Below are 21,985 nucleotides of genomic sequence, written 5' to 3'. Positions count from 1 at the left end.
TGACTTTAACGTCATTAACACACTTTTCTTAACTGGACACTGAACTTCCCATGAGCCTTTGCTCCACAATCAGATCTCAGAGCGACTGTCCATTTGGGGTCTCTACAGTATAAAACCTTTACACAGATTCAAATGACACCTGTCCAATGTCAGACCTCTGTTACAGCTGCACAGCATCAAGGTACAGCAGTGTGTGAATGGAGGTGGTGCACATTGAGTCTGTGCATAGCCTGCTTTAAGGTAACTGTTGTAATATATTATTATTTAGTATGCACAAGAGACTGTCTCTTTAAAACAGATGTGCAGCTGAAAAAATAAGTCCTTACCTACATAGGCGTAGATTTCGGGGGGGACGCAGGGGATGTCCCCCCCCCACCCCCCAATATTTAGAAAAGGTAGATTTGTCCCCCTCAAAAAATATATAGTTTTTTTAAAAAGTCGAAAAAAGAGTTAATGAAAAACATTTTGGGGGGCTCAAAACATTTATATATCCTTCTGACCTGTAAATACGTTTCCAAATCATTTCAGACACCCCTATAGTGGACTATACCATCTTAACCTTGCCGCACAGTCACACGCCCGTGCGCAGGCACGTTACTCTCGCTCACGCTTGGTCAATGGATCAGGTCCGGTCAGGTTAGGAGTCGTGGTCTTTATACAGTCTATGGTCGCGGGCGCAGACAGTGACAAGACAAAGCAAGAGCAACAGGTTGGTGTTTGCATTAGTGTCCCATTAACTGTATAGAGGTGACACCACTTTTCAGAAGTACACACATACAGTCACAACAATCTACTTTCAAAGGCATATTATGGGACCTATAAGAGCAGCGTAATCAGTTATGTGGAAAATAAAGATGTGATTTCTTGTGATTTTTGAATTTCATGGCTGTAAGAGCCAATTTTAACTTATGTCCCTAATATTTTCATTAATATGTATTATTTATAGTTTGTCATTAGTCAGTTAACGCAAATGTATTCTTGTTACTTTTGGACATTAACTCGGTATTGGACTGGAGATTTAAGTTTGGACCACCTGTTGTTTTTGCCTTTTTTGGTTAATAAATCCTGCCTCCTCCTAATTACATTGGGTTTTTATAAAATAATGGATCTTCAGTGAGTGAAAGATTAGTCAGCCATAACAACGGCTTTCATGTAGTTTTACATTTTGGATACTAAGGCTATAACAAGGTGTCATTCTCTAATAGATTTGATTTGAGATGTACATGATTCCTAAAAAAACATCCTAAAACTAGTTCATGCATTTGTTACCTCCAGGTTGGATTATTGTAACTCTCTTTTGTCAGGGTGCTCTGGCAAGTCTCTAAAGACTCTTCAACTGGTCCCGGAGTGCAGGCCTGCTGGTGGTACCTACAGTCTCTAAGTGTACTATGGGGGGTAAAGCCTTCAGTTATCAGGCTCCTCTCCTCTGGAATCGCCTTCCAGCCGGGGTCCGGGAGGCAGACACAGTCTGTATTTTTAAGAATAGACTTAAAACTTTCCTTTTTGATAAATCTTATAGTTAGTGCTGGTGTAGACCAGCTCTTAGTTATGCTGCTATAGGCTTAGACTACGGGGGGAACTGGCACCTTGAGCTCCTCTCTCCCTCTCTCCCTCTCTCTCTCTCTCTCTCTCTCTCTCTATCTCTCTCTCTCTCTCTCTCTCTCTCTCTCTCTCTCTCTCTCTCTCTCTCTCTGTGCATATACAGTACATCATATTACTGCATGTATCTATCTGTAAATCTCAGTCACTAACCACCTACTTTCCTGAGAGCTCTTGAGCTCTCTTAGGCTCCTCAAGATCGTTGGTTGACGGCCTGCCAGAATAATAATTAACAATTAATTAAAAATGATTAATAATTTCCTATACATAGTAAAGAAATTTCCGCCATATATTTTATGCAAATATATAAAAAGAAGACATGAAAGGGTAATAAATCCTCCTAAATAAAGACATGTCATTATCTCCACAAGGTTCAGTCCAGTATATCTATGTATTGAGGTTTCTATCAGAGAAAACTCATTCCTCCTCTTCATCATCTGACAGATCAAAACTTTTCACAAAGGCAGTAAAGGGTCCCCATATCTTTTCAAACATGTCACCTTTTCCTTTTTAATATATATGTCACTCTTTCCAAAGGAAGTGTTATAAGTATTTGTTTAACCCAGTGTGTTGTACTTGGTTTTCCCAAACATTTAAATTGATTTTTTGGCATGTAAAAGACACATATCTATCATTATCTGATCATTTTTGGTAAACTTGTGATTGTTTGGGTAAAGTCCTAGGATAAAAAGCTTGGGATCCATTGGAACATCTTTTAAAACAATTTCTTCTATCACCTTTTTAACCTCTTCCCAGAGTTTCTTAATGCTAATACACTGCCAAACACAATGAAACAGTGTTCCCTTCTCCTCAGTGCATTTTGTTAATCTGGAATATTCTTATTATATAGAATATATATAGGTTTAATTTATCTGCTGTGATGTATGTTCTCATTGTCCATTTGTACTGCAGTAGTCTTAACCGAGTATTAATTGATTGAGAGTGGACCTTAGTACAGACTGACTCCCAGTCCTCAGATGTTACAAACACGATACCTGGGCCCATGTATATATCCCACCTGTTTTCATTTAATTTTTCATTTATTCATAAAATTGCTGCGTGCCTGAGAGAGTGAGAGGGAGCGGGGGGAGAGAGAGAGAGCGGGTGGAGAAAGAGAGAGCGGGGGGAGAGAGCGCACGAGAGCGTGCAGGCGCGCGCTCTGCAGGCTCCGTGCAACCAGAGCCGCTGTGTTATAAGTCTCTGCGTTCAACATAGCAAAACTGCCTTTTAAAAAAAAAATCCCTCTCGACTCCTGAGGAGTGTTAACACTAGAACCGCCAAGACCGTGTGACGGACGGTTTGGGTTTTTATAATACAAATAACTCTTTTGAAATAAAAACGTACAAGCCTCTCAGCCAATGACTTTTCTTAAATATGTGTCCTGTATGTTTTCTGAAGCCTATGTGTAACTAAAATAAAACACACAAGATTTCTGAGCATTTATACCTCTAACCGCCGGCGCCTTCATATTGACGGCAGTTGAAAATGATACATTTCCCTGGATTGTTTTCGCACGTCGTTTTAATTTTTATTAGTTATTGTTTCTATTTATAGACTTCATATATATGCGCAGGAATTTAACAAAGAGCGACAGGGAGATAGGATATACAAATAGATAGATAGAGACCATAAACAGATAGATACATGCTCATTCTTGAGCCGGCAAAGGAACAGAGAGAGGAACACCTGCGCGTCAAGGCCAGTCTGACGTCGGTGCCCACTGACCCACAGCATCCACAAGAGCTGAGAAGAAGGCAGTGCAAGGAAAATATGACCATTGTCTCCTGCAAGGGGTTCAAGCGCCCTGTGAGTGGGAAGTGCACCGTAAAGGTTGAACACTTTTGCCGCAGGTATGTGCATCACGTGCCGCGGCGCTGTCCAAGGTGCTGATCGTTCATTTGTTCATCTGTTTGTTTGTTCGCTGCTGCATCTGTTATGGATTTCTGCAGTTCTTTTTCTAGGCTATATAGTTTGTCATGCCCATAGATAGCCGTGTTTTTGTTGTTGTTTTTGTTGTTTTTGGTGTGCGTGTGTTGGTCAATGATTTCCTCTATGTCGGGGAAACAAACCCAGTTGCAGAGAGGAGGAGGAGCATCGGTGTTTAGCTCTTTTTTTTGCAGTGTTTTTATTAAAATGCATAGCCTAATATATCCAACAATATAAAAGACTAAAAGTTATGTGTGTTTCATTATTGTACAATGTGTTTTAACAACGGGAGACGTGGAGCAGCAGAAAAAAACGGCGCTCTAAAAAAGCCGACAGATATTTTAAATTAACATGCAACATTTAAAAGGTTACCAATCCTGCCTTATGCTGATAGTCTATTTGGTTTGTAGATAAAAGTAAGTTGTATTTAACTTCATCAAAAAAATGCATTATTTGTGTGCTTCTGAGCACAAACAAGCACATATGCTATCTGAAAGACGGCTGCGGCGCTTGGAGGTCTAGAATGATGGTGGTCCTAGTGTTAAGACAGCAAAATAGAGCAGAATCACATCAGCTTCAGAGCAAGAGAGAGAGAGAGAGAGAGAGAGAGAGAGAGAGAGAGAGCGACTCTCCTCTCATGCATCAAAAAGTGAAGCTTCTCCTGGCTCCGTTATATACAGCTGCTTGCTGCCGATTTTACTGAACTCCAATAAATAACAGATATCTGTTAATGTAGACCTACAGCTGCTTGCTGTTGTTTCAGGACTGAAATATAACGGAATATCGAGTGGAACTTTTCAAAACGTGAGGCGTACTCCTGTTGTTGTTTATGTCTGCACGCGAGCATAAATTGAGCAGATTAAAGTTGTTTGTTGCAAAAACTAGATTAATTTAGAGGGGAAAACACATTTGATATTAATACAACCCAATAGATACAAGACAGATAAGAGTATGTCAAAAATAAAAAATGTCGTTTTATGCTGAACAGGATTTTTTTTCATTTTGTGGAGATTTCTTTGCGTACCACCACAGGGAGCCCGCGTACCACCGGTGGTACGGGTACCATAGTTTGATAACCATTGCTTTAGAGCATCTGAAGCAATCTGAGCTGTGAAACCTGAAGACGGCACACTACAGTTTTTCAATGTCTCAGATATCCTTTTCTAAACTCTGAGAAAAGCAACCTACCTACCTACATTACTCGACAAAACAAAAAGCTTATTTTTGGCTTCAAACCGAAGTTGTTCATTGAATGCACACTCCACATCTAACCTCAGACACACATTTCAAAATACTCCGGCGTAGGAATAGGCTTGAGAAGATGTCTGATCAGAGGCTTACTATAAATATATTTACTAGGGATACTTTTCATTGTCATCCCTGAGCCAATGAGTTTCATTCTTTATTTTAATCGTCTGTCATTCATTTTTCAAAATAGGCTACACTGGGATTTTCAGGATGAATGATTCTCATGTATAGAGAAAATGGTCTGTTGTTATAAGGTGTAAAACAAAAACACAAGCTTACTGTCTCATATAGAAGAGTAGAGGTCTATGAATAACCAAAAGAGGGGCGCCGGTAGCACAGTGGTACACACGCCCCATGTACAGAGTCTACAGTCCTCCAAGCGATAACCCTATCTCCCACTGCCCTGTCTCTCAAATAAAGACATAAAGAAATAAACCTTTGTAAAAAAGAAAGTATAACCCAAAAGGCAAGGATGTTGTGTATAGGTACGTTCAGGAACATTAGCTTTAGCTTTAGAGACCGGAAGGTTTAATTAATTTTTGATCAAAATGTTAATCAGTCATATCTGTTGAGCTGCTGCTGCAGGAGCACACTATTTTACATGTAGAGAACATTCAGATTCTTTGTGTTTAGTATATTCAGTAACAACACGAACAGCTGTTCTAATTGTGTTTAGAGATCTACAAACTAACTGGGTAAAATCATAACTGTAAAATACAGGTTTCTGGAGACTTTTTACATCTGTACATGTAATGGATCGCAGCCTATCTGGATGACTCGGGAGCAGGTGCAGGCCACCATGCCTGACAAGTTCCAGCAATGGCGCGGACTGCTGAACGGCAGGAAGTTGTAGTACATTTTATTTGTAATGCACTTTATATTTTTGGAAAAATTCTCAAAGTGTTACAGAGATTAAAAATAAAATAATAAATCATCAGAATAAACCATTGGAATAAAAACAAGAAAGATTAGACAAATACACTTCCTGATATTTATGTTGTTACAGGAATTTCTAAATACTGATGTCATGAGGTGAAGCCGCAACATTTATATTTTGAATTGACATAGAGAAAATACATCTTTTAAAGGTTGTAAAATATTTATTGTTCTTTTTGAAGGATTTATTCATTGATTTAAACGGCTATTTAACTGTAAACGAGTTCAACTTATTAGTGTAAAAACCTTGGACTAGTCACTGATTTGCTCTTCACAGCTGTGTCTGGATAAACTGATGGAGAAGTGCAGCCCGTGCCTTGACACAATCAAGATGCAGGTGTATTTTGAGTTGAATTACACCTCCAGACGTAAGTGTGTTTGAAATGAAAACCAATATCCTGTGTGTCTTAACCCAGGAGTAAACATCGTTCTCTTCAGTGTATCATAGAAACTGGTATTATTTTGTCGTCATTAATAAAGTTTTCACTGCATCGTTGTAATGATGCCTGACCCGTGTCTAAGGATGCATCATATCATATCTTTATATTATTTTTACGATCATCCAGTCAACTCGCCTGAATCAGTAAGATTATTCTGCAGGAAAGATTTTAGAATAATTGAGAAGCAAATCCAACATGTTTTTGACTAAAAACCTGAAAAGTTGTTTATGGAAACCTTCTTTTAAATTGTGGCCTTTTTAAGGATTGCATATGAGCGTTGTAAGATGAACATCTTAACAGAGACCTGAATGTGTTTGTGCAGGAGAGTTCCTGGAGGATATCCACCAGGTGATGGAGTCCAAGCTGAGCTCAGTGAGCAGAGAGATCACAGACAGCAGGGTGAAAACACGGGAAGAGTCAGAAGCATTGTACCGCAAAGTCGTAATGTACATCCTGGTTGTCCTCCCAGCTATTCCAGACGATGATAACCATCCTACCAATCCAGTTGTCTGCATCTGTGTTTTAACAGACACGCCTGGAGCGAAGTCTGAAATACGACTCAGCCAGTTATCCAGTTCATACAGTCCTTTTAAACCTCCACAACAGTCTGTGAGTGCAACAGCCACCTTATGACCACCTGTCATAAAAATGAGAAATCAGAATATTTTAAAAATCGTTAAAAAAACTTGTTGAAAACTAAAAATGTTATTGTTATTTATAACCAAAAAAGTTAATATTTTGTATTTCCTCCTTGATAGCAGTTTGCATTCTTGCTGGCTTTGTTTTGATGTACCTTTCAACAGTCTCTCTTGAGTTACAAATAGTTTCTAGCTGTTCCCACAGACTTGCTTTAGATTAAAGTTTTCATCAATCTTTGAATCTACTAAATCCCAAATTTGTTCAATGGGATTCAGATCCAGACTTTGACTTGGCCAGTCCATCAGGTCCAGTACTCCAGATTCCTTTTCTTGGTCAAATAGTCTCTGCACAGCTTTCAAGTATGCTTGGGCTTATTGTCTTGTTGGTATATAAACCCAATTTCAAACTGAATTCCCCTTTGTATACCCAAAAATGAGCCGGCTCACTGGGCTTCTCTGAGAAGTCAGAAATGAATCAAGCATAACTTTCAACCACTAAAACACCTTTTTCTGTTCAGGAATACAAGTAAATAACTATAATTTGACATCTTAATCAAGAAATAATAATCTGCTTTACTATTTTTTGCTAAAACAGTAAATTTGAATGGATAGCAATAATAATGATATTTTAGCATTAAAAATATCATTTCAGTTAAAGAGCTTCTACATACTGATGTATTAACCATTACAGAAACATAAAAAAATATTTTTCTAATAACCAATGGTGTTACCGAATTCCCCCCTGGGATTATTTAAGTATTTCTGATTCTGATAATTTAGGGCAGCCTTACATTGGGTGGTGGTCTAATACATTTATTAAGCACTGTACATACAAAGTACACTCCAACGCTTCTATCAGTGTGTAGTTAGACATTTTGTTCACTTTGTTCAATTCCAACATTACAGAAAGTGATATTTTCTCCACGTATAGTTATCTTAATGTTGCCGGGTTGTTGTTATGGTAGAGTTTCACAACATTGTCAGTGATGGTTGCGCGGCTCGAAATCGTGAACTTTGAGTTCATGGATGAACTCCTTAAATCCACACCCCTGTGAGATGTGAAAAGGTGTTCTAGTGAATGATGGGTGATGAAGGGTCAGATTCAGGAACGGTAGCAAACACATTTACAAAACTAAAAACACACACTCGAATACTGAAGTTTTGAAAGTCTTTGAATTATATTTGAATGCTGAATTTCTTTCCAACAGCCCTAATACCGAGGGTTTGAAGAAGAGCTAACTGGCTGCTTTGAAGCTGAAGGCTGTGGTGTTAGCTAGTACCTTAAAGCCGAACCACTTCTCGTCAGATGACTGCAGTCCGCTGCCAAAGTTACATATAGCATACTGACGCAATTCTCCTTGTTGAAAATTATCGTACAATTAGACCGACCTTTGAAACGACTGTTTTAAGGTGGAAAAGTTCCATAATGTTGCTTTAACTGATGCTAAAAGAAACCCTGCCCTGATCACGTAGTAGATTGTGAGTTGGCCTGGCTGGACATTTTTCTGCGCATCTTCTTGAATTTTTGCCGGATGACTATTTGACAAGTAGCTTCTCATATTACTTGTATTTCCCAACGTGTAGGTCACAGCAGTCTGGCAGTGTCTGTATATTGTTTTTTTTATTCATCAACTTTTCTCCTTTCTCATTTCTTGTCCTGTTAAAATTAAAAGGCTTCCACACATCGTATTTAAAAGCCGCTGTGGCATCCACAAGTTCAAAATCTTTTCTATGTTCTCCCTCGATGTACTAGATCTTAGGCAGTAAGCGGTCATGCATGGAGATGGTCTCTGTAGTTCCCACTTCCCTCCGCTCTGCTCCACAGTGTCTGAAACAAAACTACACTTTTTGCCCAGAAGACTTATCGATTCATACCGTCACAGCAAGTCCACGACCATATTGAGACACTTTTAATCTTGTGATATCGTCAAGTTGATGATAGTCTTTGACCCCAGTTTACAGAAAAGTAGAAAAATGTATCTAATGTTTGAATTTTTACATAACAAATATTAGTTTTCAGCACCACCCTGTTGATTTACGCCTTTAAATATTTTTCTAGAAAGGGGAAACATCAGGTGAAGGGGTCTGGGGATCTTCTCAGATTTTTTAGCAACAAAGATTTCATTCACTGCATTGTGCTCGATTTTATGCACAAATTTATGTTCTTGTGATTTTGTCTTGTGTACTCTTTTGTGTCCCTTCTGTAATCTCATTTGGTGTTAGGACACATTATCACATGTTAAATACATTTATTTTGATACTTTTATTTTGTATGTACATTGTTTGTTGGATGTATGATTTTACTGCTGCCTGAAAAACAAATTACCCTCTCACAGCGACAAGAAAGACAACCTTGTACCGTGAACCAGAGGTAAGCCATGATTTGACTGTCTGAGATTTGCATATTCATTTGCATAATTCTTTTTGCATTTTATCAAAAATAAAAACAGCGATGGTTTGAGAATAACATGCAGAACTTCCAGGTTATACCGGTTTTGAGGATAATATGTATTTAGGATTATTCCAAGAAATGACTTAAAAAAGCAACATGTGTCCTTGGGCAAGACCCAATTTTCTCCCGCTGCTTCAAAGGCATCGTATGAAAGGGATTAGTTACTTCTGATGGTCTCACTACATAGAAACCTCTGCCATCAGTGTGAATGGGTGTGATTGAATCTACTTACTTGGTCCATTACATTTCTCCTGACACAATGAAAGTAATAATACTCTGTCAACAAGTTCAATCAAAGGGAAATTCATGCAAACATCGAAGTCAGATGCAAACTATAGGCTCTGTTTTTCTTTGTAAGCAGAGCAGAACAACCGCACATAAACAACCCCTTACATCAGACTTTCTTTTATTTATTTAATGTTTTTTATACACTTATGTATGAGTGAGAGAGGACGACACATGTCAAGTTTGTTAATAAAGCACATTTACAAAATTCTAAACTTGACCAAAGTGCTATAAAACCAAGATAGAGAAATAAATAAAATTAAAATCCATATTAAAGAAGAAGAGTACCCACAAAGAAATATGAAACCCCAACAAAATGAAATGTGAGAATAAAACAAATAAGAGCAAAGATTAAATCCATAAACAGAATAATTGGTCAGGCCATTGCTTCATTTGTGTATCACGTTTACAGTTCCAGGTCTAAAAGAACGGATGAACTTGGTTAATTAACTTTAAGATTATCAAAAGTGTATTTGAAGATAATCTGGATTGTTGACTGTGTCCACAGCTGGGATGAGCAGCTGGTGTTGAATTTCTTTAGATTTGCAAATCAGTGTCAGTGATATAAGTAGAGACTGTTGTCGTATTCAGTTCACAGAGCACCACGATGGAGAAGTTCTGGCTGGGTCTCTTGTGTCTCTCAGGTCAGTAAACTCTGTTTAATTATGACTGCTTGTTTTCTTACAATCCACAATGTCTTCAGTAATTAAGTGTTTTAAGGGGTTGTCTTTATGATTATGTTGGTTGGTCTGAAAAAAATGTTAACCTTAAAAATTCAATAAAAAGCAATATATAAAATAGAATAATATAATAAAAGGCAGTGTACATATTATTTTTAATTTTGTTCGACAGGTGCATCTCCACATAAACAGAGAGACTTTGCACATTAATAGTTTGGTAAAGCAGCTTTATATAAATCATTTTGTAGGTGCAGCTAGGCCTGGGCGATATGACAAATAATTTTATAACGATAAAAAATGTCATATCAGTCGATATCGATAATTATCACGATAATTGTCAATCATTATTTCTTTCAAATTTAAAATCTGATTTGAAAGTTGAAGAAACCAGATGGTTAATTATGGTTTAATTATTCTTTATTGTTGGGGAGCTGGAAATACTGATACGACAGTTTGCTGCTGGGGAGTGGCACTTACTGGCCCGCTGCTTACTGAGGGTCCACACCATAGACTGTTTATTTTATTTACAATACGGTCCATACTAACACTCGTTTGGGATGTTTGGTCATTTCTTTCCTTCGGTGTGTTATAGCGGGTCAGGTTTGTGGTGTCGCTGTTTTAGCTGCACTTGTCTTCGGCACAGTTAACAGAGCACTTTACTCTGTTTTTTGTCGGTCTGTAAACTATCCAAACTGTCTCTAAACTCCGGAAGTTGAGCGGCCTTTCTTGTCGACGATGTTTTCTCCTGCTCTGAGCCGCTACACTCAGCGTTTTCTTCAGGGTCTCTATCGCTTATTTCAGCTGTGTTTTCATTCCACTCCTAACATCTGTAAGCCCGCCTACGTCCCTATCCCTACAACATGATTGGCTGTTCATCGTTTTTTTCTTCTTCTCTTTAATATCGGGAAATTTTATCTTGCATTTTTCATATTTATATTGACAAAAATTATATCGCAATAATTATCATTATCGTTTTATCGCCTAGGTGCAGCAAAGCACCTGTTTATTTACTCTTTACTGTATGTGTGTTCTCCTCACAGGCTGGAACATCTCCTCATGCCTTCCCTCTCAGTACCACTATGTAGCTGAGCCTATGACTTGGACTGAAGCTCAGACCTACTGCAGAGAGACGTACACAGACCTTGCCACTGTTGAAAACATTGAAGAAATGAAACAACTTCTCTCCACAGTTCCATCTCTGCTTGATGAACATTTTGTCTGGATCGGCCTGTACAGTAAAATCGAGTGGAAATGGTCAGACGGCTACACAGGGAGTGGGGCTGATTATAGGAACTGTCACCCTGCACAACCCGACTTTTACAGAGGTCAATTCTGGTGAATGCGGCCGGTTCGGGTAATGTAAATGACGCCACTTCCATACTGAATGAATCAGATGAAGTAGGAACAAATATCTGCCTACTGTGTGTGCCTCCTGAATAGTAGGTACTAACAGTATACAGCACGGATAGTAGGTACTGCCTACTGCCAGATTGAGTAGGTACTTGGCAATTCGGATGCAGCCTCTGTCTCAGGAGCTGAAGCAGGTTTTAAGCCTCATTTCAATCATCTACGCCTGTCAATCAGGTCAGCTACACGCCTTATTGTGAATAACTCTTATCTACCTTCAAATCAAAACAGACGAGTCATCAAAACATTCACCCCCCGTACAGTGTGTGTCGATCGAGACATGAGCTAATGAGACCTATTTGGTTTTATGAACCAGGCTGTAAACATGTTAATTTCTGCTTTTTTGAATGTAGTGTGTGTGACTTCCTGTGCTTCTGCAGCCAGCCTCTAGTGGACACTTGAGGAGCTGCAGGATTTTACACTTCAGCTTCATTGTTAAGTTTTGTTTTGACAAGATGATAATAATAATTATTATTATTAGTGAAGACCTCCGGTGGAAGTGTTGTGGTTGTGATGGAATTAAAATTTCAATTTTGTGGCATTTGAGCAAGTGTGCGGGCAGATCTTCTTCCTCAGGCTGCTGTTTTGCTTTGCCCTGCACCTACCTGATGTGCATATAACTACATGCTCCTTTCTCTACATGTCTCTCCACACATTAGCTTCAATTATGATATTCACTCATGTCCCCACAGAGGTGACGTTTGACCCGAGGTCACGTGAGAGCGCAACAACTTTTTAATATCTCATTTGCACTCGAACTTGACACCTGTCGGCCTGATTGAGAAACCTCTCTAAGTGGATACCTGAACTCATCAAACACCTGGACACCTGAACTCATCAAACACCTGAACACCTGAACTCATCAAACACCTGGTCACCTGAACTCATCAAACACCTGAACACCTAAACTCATCAAACACCTGAAGGAGAAACCTCGATGGAGAGATACCTGCAGGGAAACCCGTCTGCTACCGGAGCCCCCGTGATGGACCGCCTGCTGACTGGGGTCAGTTGATGGCTCAGCAGCTTTGCTGGTCAGACATCTTTTTATTTTCATGCTAAATGTGTTCGTTTATCTTTCTTTAAACATTTAAATGAGGTTTATGAAACAAAGTATGTTCAATGGATGAATGTACGTAAATCGAAAGTTAAAAGAGTTTTCATTGGGTTGTTAAGAAAACAATAATTGTTGGAGTTACTCAACGTTTTCTTGATTTTAAAACGATGATTTCATGATTAAAATGTGTCTGGCTGTTGCGGGTGGAAAAGTGGAATTTGTAAGCAGGTGCGAACTGATTTGAAAACAACTTTATTTTGGTTTGAGGGTCAATTTGACTCAATTAATCGTCTCAATTTGAGGAGAAAAAGATGGCGACCAGGCCATTTTTCAAATAATGCCAAAAACGTATTTTTCTTGTTTGCCATGGAGCAAATTTAAAAAGCCTGGTTGTTGAAGTTTCGTCACAGATGTATTAATAAGTCATTTAAAAATATATTCAGAGATGATTGAGGAATGTTTTCTCCTCGGTCATGTTGTGTTCTGATGTTAAGAGAAGAGATGATGCAGATAGTCTGAAACGCTCCGTGTGTCTGCTCCTCTCTCCTCCACGCGCGTTGTCTGTAACTCATGTGACAGTAACTAAATATAAGAGAACACGTTTATCCTGACAGGAAGTTCACACCTGTGTATTTAGTGGTTCTTTCTCGTGCTAGAGTTTATAAAGGCACTCATAGTTCCGATCTGTGTCTGATTTATGAGACTGTTACTGTGATTGGATGATAATCATCCTCCTTCAAATACAAACCATCGCTGTGTTGTGAACTTAATTTAACTTTTTCAACTGACTCTTAAGAGGCTGTTGACTCACCTTTATGTCAAACTCAGCCTCTTCACTTCACAGCTCGAGGACGAAGAAGGAAGAAGACGAAGGTGAATGTGACCTGCTGACTGTTCTGCTCCTGTTTGATTCATTATTATCACATTTTTAATCACATTAATCTGTCTTCATCCTCGTGGTATTATTATTCATCTTACTAACCATCTTGTGTCTCTCCTCTTGTCCTACTCGGCTGCCTGAGGTCGAGTAGGATCAGAGGACCAGTGGAGGTGAGTGTCAGCTTCTCATCGAGTGTTTTTATAAAGACAGGGACACAAATTCATTATCCAATCATATTAAAGATACATGTTATACTGACTATTCTTTTGTTCTCTTCTCTGACTCCATCTCCCCAGCAGCTGCCCTTCCCTGCAGGTGACGACCAATAGGATCCGAGGACAGCAGGTGCAGAACATTCGGAGTTTCCATGAAGAAGTGGTGTTGAGATCCGACCTGCAGGAGGAGCAGACAGAGGTAACGACAATGACAATATAACTTCAGGAATAATCCAGAGACCATCCATCTCACTCTCTCTGTTGGACTCTGTGTTTGTTTTACAGACTCATCGTTGCTGCAGGACATCCAGGGTTACTGCAACGACGACGAAACAAAACGCCAACTGCAGAGCGGATCATTTTTAGAGCGACGACCACAAGACGAGCTGCAGAGAGAAACTGAGCTGTGTTTTCATCGTTAAGGTAAGTCCCAGTTTATAAAAGTAACACAAAGAGCAACGTTAACATGTGATGCAGATATGTCTCATTGTAGACCATCAACTTTTTCTTGTTGCATAATCAAAGTATTTTTTCTGTTTCATAGGGAAGGACTGCCGATTCATTTGTGACCAAACCTGAGACCCTTCAGAGAGACGATATCAACCAATCAGCATCCAGCTTCTATTTCAACCAACCTTCTGAAAACATCTGGTTTGGTGTTACATTCAATAAAACCTGCAGACCTGCAAAGAAAGATTATGAATTTGGAGTTTTGTTAGACTTTGAGTAATTTTGTGTTGAAGCATTCAGTTTATTATAAAAGCTTCAATGTTTATTTGGTTTATGATCACGTTACACACATTGTGTTGGATCTGAACTCATCTTTAAAATTATCAAAGACAAATAATCAAACTCTCTAAAACTTTATTCTTTAAAGAAAGTTCAAATAAATATCTGTTAGAACTTAAATAGTCTGAGATGATTTATATTAAGTTTATTAAACTCAATTAGAGTGAAGGTGTCATCTTGATGTTGGATGTCTGGATGCAGTTAACTAAAACAGCCAGTAGGTGGAGCTGCTGCTGCAGAGATAACAGCTGACTCTAAGGAGCTGCGGAGGTTTGACCTTTGACCAGATGGTGCTGCAGAGAGGTGACCCAGAGGGGGGAGAGCACGTGTCGGGTATCGCTTCAATCTCTGTTAAATAACAGCATAAGAGTGATGCAGTGATTTCTTCTCTCCTGACATCTTTCCCCAGAGTCAGAGTAAGTCATATCATACTCTGTATACATATTGATCAAATATTTTTGGCCGATCTATTCCACAACCTTTCCATTTTTCCCCTCATTATTACTGGACAAATGGAGCCCTCGTGTACAGCGCCCCCTGCAGGACAAACCATTTTAGATCAATGTGCGTGGTCATATGTGCACTGCATACATGCAAACCTTTTCTGGCTTCAGAATTCCCTGTTTTGTAGTTATTGTAGCGAGTTGTCTCGACGTATTAAACAACTAATCGAACAAAGCAGTCAGATGTTCTGCTAAGATCCTCTGTTGGAGGAGTTTGGTTCAACGTGTGATTGTCTGTGACCTGTCTCTGATGTGTTTCAAACCAGCTTATAGTCCCTCTGACTGCACGTAAAAAAATAATCTGCACCTTCATTTATGTTATATTCCTGCATGGCGCCTGTGTATGTCTGTACTGCAAACTCATTGTCCTCTGTGTCAATGTCAGAGCAGGCAGGAAGGTCACAGAGTGATTGACAGTTCCGTCTGTTCCTTTGACTGAGACATTTTTCCATCGAGCCGCACAGTCTGCACCGACAATGAACACACACACACACACACACACACTGTTCATGACGTCAGAGGAGGCTTGTTTCAGACAACAGGCTGTGATTGGCCGTCTGGAGGTTGTAGGTGTGGTCAAAGGATCATGAATGGATTCTGGGCAAAGATGTTTAGTCATAGCATGGAGACCAGACACAAAGATGGTGACCATTAAGTCCGATAAGACCCGATCACCTGAGACATGTCACAGCATGATAAACACCTGCAGCCTGATTTATTCTTTGTGAACGTGTCTCAACTCTCTGACTTTAATGATGTTGTTGAAATAGTGTTTCTCCTCCCCTGATGTTATAGAGAAATCTCTTCACCTTTTGGATTCTATTAAAACTAAATCTTAATCATTATACTTTAGACTAAACAGAAAATTAAATTAACTGCTAATAATAATACAATTTATTTAAAGGAAGAATGTGCAACATGTTACGCAAATGTATGATAAATCCAGTCTCTCCTGTGTAAATGTGTTTCTGAGTCATGACTGTCTACAATGAGGGAGAAGCTCGAGTCTCGCTAGCTGTGTTGTTGTCAGAGCCGTGTTTACATGGACGGGCCGGCCGGCTCCTCCCCTTGTGTATAAAAGCTGTTTTATGGCCCTGACACACCAAGGAGACCATCAGCGTTGGTCTGTCTGTGAGCGGTCGCCCCCCTACTTTTTGAGGTGTATCCAGCTACGTCGCTACCCGTCTGCCCCCGTTGGCCTTTTTTTGGCGATTACAGACTACCGCCGCCTGCTGGCATGGAGAGTTATTTCCGCAGAACGTACGTAGTGTGGTTGGCCGTTGCCTGTAGTCTTTGCGGTGTGTTCAAGTGCAACTTTTTGGCCAAGACGTGGGGCGGCCTTCGTCGCCACTAGTTCTTTGCCGTCTGCTTGGTGTGTCAGGGCCTTAAGTCAAGGACTAGAGAAAAGAAGAAGAACATAATCACTGCTTATTTTGATGTCACATAATCATCTTTTGATCATGGTCATTCCGTGTCAATGTATGTGAAAAGGGAAGCTACGAGCTAACTAAAGAGCGCTAACATTAGTATGCTAACAAAATAATTCAGGACACAGGTGATTGCAGCTCAAGCAAAGGACAACTTTATCCACTGCTTACTATTAATGGTGCTTAATTACGGTGCGTTCTTATTCATAACTCCTTTATGTGAATGTGAGTGGAGAGGGGTTGGAGGTGTGTCTCTGCAGGAGAGTGGAGGCTTCAGGATGGAGGAGGTGTGGCCAAACAGCAGTTTGTTTTGGTTTCATGCTGGTGCTCAAGGGCGACATCTACTGGATTAAAAAGTCACACGTTCTTCCTTTTAAAGGCATCTTTCATCAAGCAGCACCTTATTAATGTATTACTTTAAATAATTTAATTCTTCAAGACAAAATGTTTCCTCGTCTTTTTTGTTGATGGAGGGTTAAGTTTGTAACTCATTTAAGACAAGCTAAAGTGAGCCCTCCGTCTGACACGCACACACACGCACGCAGTAAAACACACAAACAGAGCAGTGAGTTGTTGCTGTTTCTACCTCGGAGGCTACTGCCGTCCTAATGCAGAAGGTTTTCACCGAGCTGTGATTGTCTCTGACAGGTGAACTGAGTCATTCCTGCCCAACGCTAAAATAACCTCCGTGCACGCTCACACAAATAACCACACACAAACATCCTCGACTGGACTTAACCTTTGGATTCTGGTCGGTCTGAACTGATCCATCAGTCTCTCATTAACAAGGTTTGAGACCTTTAAACCCCAGATCCTACTCCACTCAGAAATATTACATCATCCATCTGTCTTTCAATTACCAACACTGGCTCGCTTTGCTTCCTGAATCCCTGATTGAATCAAAAACCCCACCTGCCGACCGCTGGGTGTGTGTGTGCGTGTGTGTGTGTGTGTGTGTGTGTGTGTGTGTGTGTGTGTGTGTGTGTGTATGTGTGTGCGTGCGTGCGTGCGTGCGTGCGTGCGTGTGTTAAAGCTCAGGAACAAAAGGACGTCTTGTCTGCTGGATTTTTCTGACCTTTTTCTGATTTTTGGTGCCATTAAAGGTCAACAGGATCATGATCTATTTTCTACATTTCAATATTTAAGCTAATTCTGACATGCCTTCAACCTGCAATTTATAAAATGTCCAACAGGTGGCAACTCCATCTGTAATTATATTGAAGTCTATAGCCATTTTTATAGTGGCTGATCTGGTTGTTCACACATGCACCTCACAGCGGGAGAGTCACCACCACTGATTATATCCTGCTGCTTCCTCACAACAGCTCACTCTAACTTTGTGCGGAAAAAATACTCTGAGAAACTCCGGATAAAGTCTGAATGAAAAATGTGGCTGTTTGCGTTCACACATGGAGCTCACACCGAAAACTTCAGTTTTTAAGGAGTTTTGTGTGAGTGTGAATGGACTATAAGAGAAAATGGTCCTAATTGATTTATTCCCTTACAAATTCCCTGAAACTTAAACAATAGATATTCATAGTTAAGGACAATTTGGCCCTGAAATCTTCTTGAGTTGCTCTTTCACACATGTCGACTCACAGCGGAAGATTCTCCCCGTTGGACAGGAGGGTGGGGGGTGGGGGGGGACTTGAGAGGGAAGAAGCGACATTAAAAAGGACGCTGTGGAACTTACAGCGTAATGTTTTACAACAGTGAGGTAATAGACGGAGCAGAGTTACTACGTGCTATTGGACGTATTCATACAGTGAATTTTGTCTGAATATTTCCTGCCTCATATTGACTCAACCTGACTTCACTTGGAAACTAAACTAGAGTACATGCAGGAAAATTCCTGATAAAGTGAGGATGAAAAATCCAGCTGTTTGTGTTCATACATTTGCATGACTTACAGAGTGTAGAAAAACAGAATTTCCCCTTGTGTGATCAATAAAGTTAATCTTAATCTTAACATGCTGACCAATCCAAAAAATGTGGGACATTTTCAATGCACATGCACATTAAGACAATTACTGACTAGATGTTCTACCATTATCTATCGTTTCAAAGTGCAATTTACTCTCTGATGCTGACGAGGAAAAATCAATCCAAGATTTCATCCTCTTAAGGTTCTTGTTCAGTCACTCTGTCCATCGTTTTTGTTGTCTTCACCTCTGCCAAGGTCATACATACTTGGCCAAGACCGATAAATTGTCCCGTTTTCCAAAAGGACTTTCTGCCTGAAAGCTGAACGTATTTCTCACAGTGAATTGTAGACACATAACCAAAGTAAAATTCTAGATAAAAGGCGAGAATGAAATATGTATTTTTCTTGTTCTTCATTCGTAGGTAGTGTGATGTTGAAGCGGTTATTTTGAGGCAAAATGGGAACATAATGTTGCTTTAATTGGTTTTGATAACTTAATTTGAAGCTGACTGATTGCTTAATTGACCTTCAACAAACACCTTCCAATTATCTTCTTCTAATCCTTCAGATCTCATTTACAGAGAGACGACATGATTCAGGGTCTTTTCTTTTTAAACACAAACACGTCTCCTGTCTTTACTTTGGGGGGTACAGGAAAGCCCCCTCTCCTTCTCGTCTGTTCTGGGGTCACTCAGAGGGGCAGTCAGTGTCACCTCCCTTAACCAGTTTAACCAATCATCTAGAACCAGCTGGGACCAGCTGGGACCATCAGACAAGCATGCGTCAGCGTGCAGAAGTGTAAACCGTCATGTTGTCATAGTTTTATAAGTGGGCGTTCAAACAGAAGCAGGGGGCCGAGGATGCTGCGGGGAGTTTGACTGTGGACGTGCACATTTTCACACATTTTCTCTGCAACAAATCTGTGAGACCTGACATGATGAGGACAACAAGTGCAACATATTCCAAAAGTATTTACTCCCCCTGATGACTACAAACACATAATAACATGCAGTGAACCACCAATGAGGTAACTGCCCCTTTAAAAAATCAGGTATCCCTTAAAAACCCAACATTTTGGTGCAGTTAATCTCCATTCAAGGGGGGTCTGGATTTTAATCTGAGGAGTGTTTTGGTTTCTGTTTGGTGTATGTTTCTAGTCTAAGCTTTAAGGTGTATGCAGGTAAAAACAGTCTGCATGGAGAGGAAGAAAGCAGGCAGAACACAATCCGCCGTGATGACAGCCAGGCTCCAATCAGCAGTAATCTGACAATCGTTTATTTATCTCAATACACAGATATCTGCATCCAAGTAGAGCTAACAATCCTGTCCCTTATACTTTGATTGTATATGTTTCAAAATGCATAAAAAGGCATCATTCTTCTCAATAAGGTCTACATGTTGGTATGTTAATTTACAGTGCAGTTTGTGTTTTATGTTTGGAAGCTGTTGTAATTGGTTATCATCACAACATGAGACCAACAGTATATCAAAGTTGACTTTCACTGCATGTTCAGTTAATACTGGCATTAGACATGTCCCGGCCTGAGGTCATCTTAACATCTAACCACATTGGTGGACAGCTGGGTCTACAGTGAACATGTTGTGGTGACAACATGGGATTATGTTCTGTCATGCCAGTGAAATGTCGCACTGAGCTGGAAGAAAAGAGGCATGCTGTATGAGAGAGTGTGATGGAGGAAGAAGAGCAGCAACCCAGATTCATGAAGACACAGAAACACACACACTGAAGAAGGAGAGAGGAGAGAGATGTCAGGGAATATGAGACTCTTCTTCTGCAGCTCCAGAGCTCAGTGAAGAGGGACGAAGTCAAAGCCAGAGAGGACAGTGTGATACAGAAGGAGAGAGAGAGAGAGTGTGTGTGTGTGTGTGTGTGTGTGTGTGTGTGTGTGTGTGTGTGTGTGTGTGTGTGTGTGTGTGGAAAAGTGAGTGAGAGACCCGGGGAAAACGTCATCTGCCCAGACTGGACTACCGGACTGCGAGCATACGAGCACCGTCCGGAGGAGGAGGAAGGACAGTGGCTCCACTGTGTAGCCGGACAGAGAGTCACTGTGCTCGGACAGCAAAGCGTTGCTGTAACCGGTCCTCTCTCGCAGCGGCAGCGGGGCTGAATGCTGGAGGACACCGCGGAAAGTGACACGAAGAGCAGGCTGTTAATGAGTGATTGACGGCGGGGGGAGAACATGGATACTTCTCCGGTCTCCCCAGTGTCGCTAGAAGGAGGGACACCTTCACCCATGCAGAATGAGGGGCCCGCTACAACCCGACAGGTAAACACATACACACACACACACACACACACACACACACACACACACACACACACACACACACACACACACACACACACATACACACACACACACACACACGTCTGTGCCCCGATTGCATGCCCGATAACGTCCCTTTCACGCATGTCGAAAAAAAACATCACCGAACCTCATTTGAAAATGTACTAATTTAAGACTTACTCGGGCTTCCGCGAAGTAACATGCGTGCAACGTCATGATATCACACATAGATAGATTCAGCGAAACCTGCCCTTTAATTCGGTAGTAATTTAATAGTTTTTTGAACTCTCAATTTTAAATAAAATACAAATTGGGTATCGTCTTTTCGAGTAGCCGCGCGCCACAAAGTAAACAGTGACCGTGTTTATCGAGCCGTATGACGGACCATAAAAGTTAAGATTTTATTAAAATGAGAGAAAATCTGTTAATACAGTACACGCCGAATTGTACATAACCCCTAAAGACACATGCTAGCCTATAAGTCAGGAATGGCGATTACGTACGTTCGCTACTGACTGAGGAAAGGTGAATCTATGAGAAGTTTGAATGGAGTTTGGTTTGACCTACTCTCGCTGCTGTCACTCGTGTTTCTACGTCGTATTTGATGTTTAAGAGCTGGAGGATAGTTTGTCCCATAAAGGGACTACATGCTGTAGGCTTCTGTAGCTGGGAAGGCGTTTCCCTGAATTTGACACTTGCATGGCTGACCAAATCTCAGCTGGAAAGTCATGAAGTTGTCCTTGGTAATCCTGTCACTGCTTTTCATCCACAGCCAGAGATGGTCTGTGTATGAAGATGATTTCGCCTGTGTACTGTTAAATAACCCCTGCCTTGTAGTTACAGCATGTTTTCCCTTCAGTGCTTGTAAAGTCCTTATTTTTGCATATTTGAATCATAGTTCTGCACACGTTGAGCTAAAAATGAGATCCATTTCCCTTTCTGCAGCCTGCCAAGCTGCAGGTTATTGTGCTTGTGAATGAGTCATACTCGGCACAGCCAACATGTGCGTCTGTCAGATAGTCTTGAACGCTCTGACACTCATATTTAGACAGTGGGCAGCATGTTGTCTCTGCAAAGGTGATTGTGTTTACAGCCTGCTTCACACACGGAGGCCTTCACAACAGGTGTAGGGCGGTATCAGTGTCACCAGTCTGGCAGCTCTGAGGTCCTAATGTGTACTCATGGCTGGAGTGACAGGAATGCAAAGTCAATGCCAGGTTAGACTGCTTGTTCTCAGACCCACTTACAGGGAGCAGGAGAGAAAGAGAGA

General features: G+C 40.5%; 1 protein-coding gene and 1 long non-coding RNA gene across 6 annotated transcripts in view; both read left to right on the top strand.

Annotated features, from left to right (window-relative positions):
* Positions 1-13,842: 13,842 nt before the first annotated feature.
* LOC136177342 (uncharacterized) lies at positions 13,843-14,443 on the top strand. The gene is made up of 3 exons (XR_010664975.1): positions 13,843-13,962; positions 14,049-14,186; positions 14,308-14,443. It is a non-coding gene; the product is annotated as an uncharacterized lncRNA (long non-coding RNA).
* Positions 14,444-20,040: 5,597 nt separating this feature from the next.
* LOC136177455 (actin, cytoskeletal 3-like) overlaps positions 20,041-21,985 on the top strand; it is a 29,616-nt gene continuing 27,671 nt past the window's right edge. The window contains exon 1 of one of the 5 annotated variants that reach the window (XR_010665073.1): positions 20,041-20,694. Coding sequence is in view for 1 of the 5 variants with exons in the window: in XM_065950736.1 (XP_065806808.1) it covers positions 20,608-20,694 (87 nt within the window). In the remaining 4 variants the exon portion in view is untranslated. The remainder of the gene's footprint in view (positions 20,695-21,985) is intronic. The other 4 variants (XR_010665072.1, XR_010665070.1, XR_010665071.1 and 1 more) reach the window with 4 other exon arrangements.

Source organism: Labrus bergylta, chromosome 22 (genome assembly GCF_963930695.1).
Source record: "Labrus bergylta chromosome 22, fLabBer1.1, whole genome shotgun sequence".
Lineage (NCBI taxonomy): Eukaryota > Metazoa > Chordata > Actinopteri > Labriformes > Labridae > Labrus > Labrus bergylta.
The sequence above is the reverse complement of the archived record's forward strand: the minus strand, read 5'-3'. Positions and strand labels throughout refer to the sequence as shown.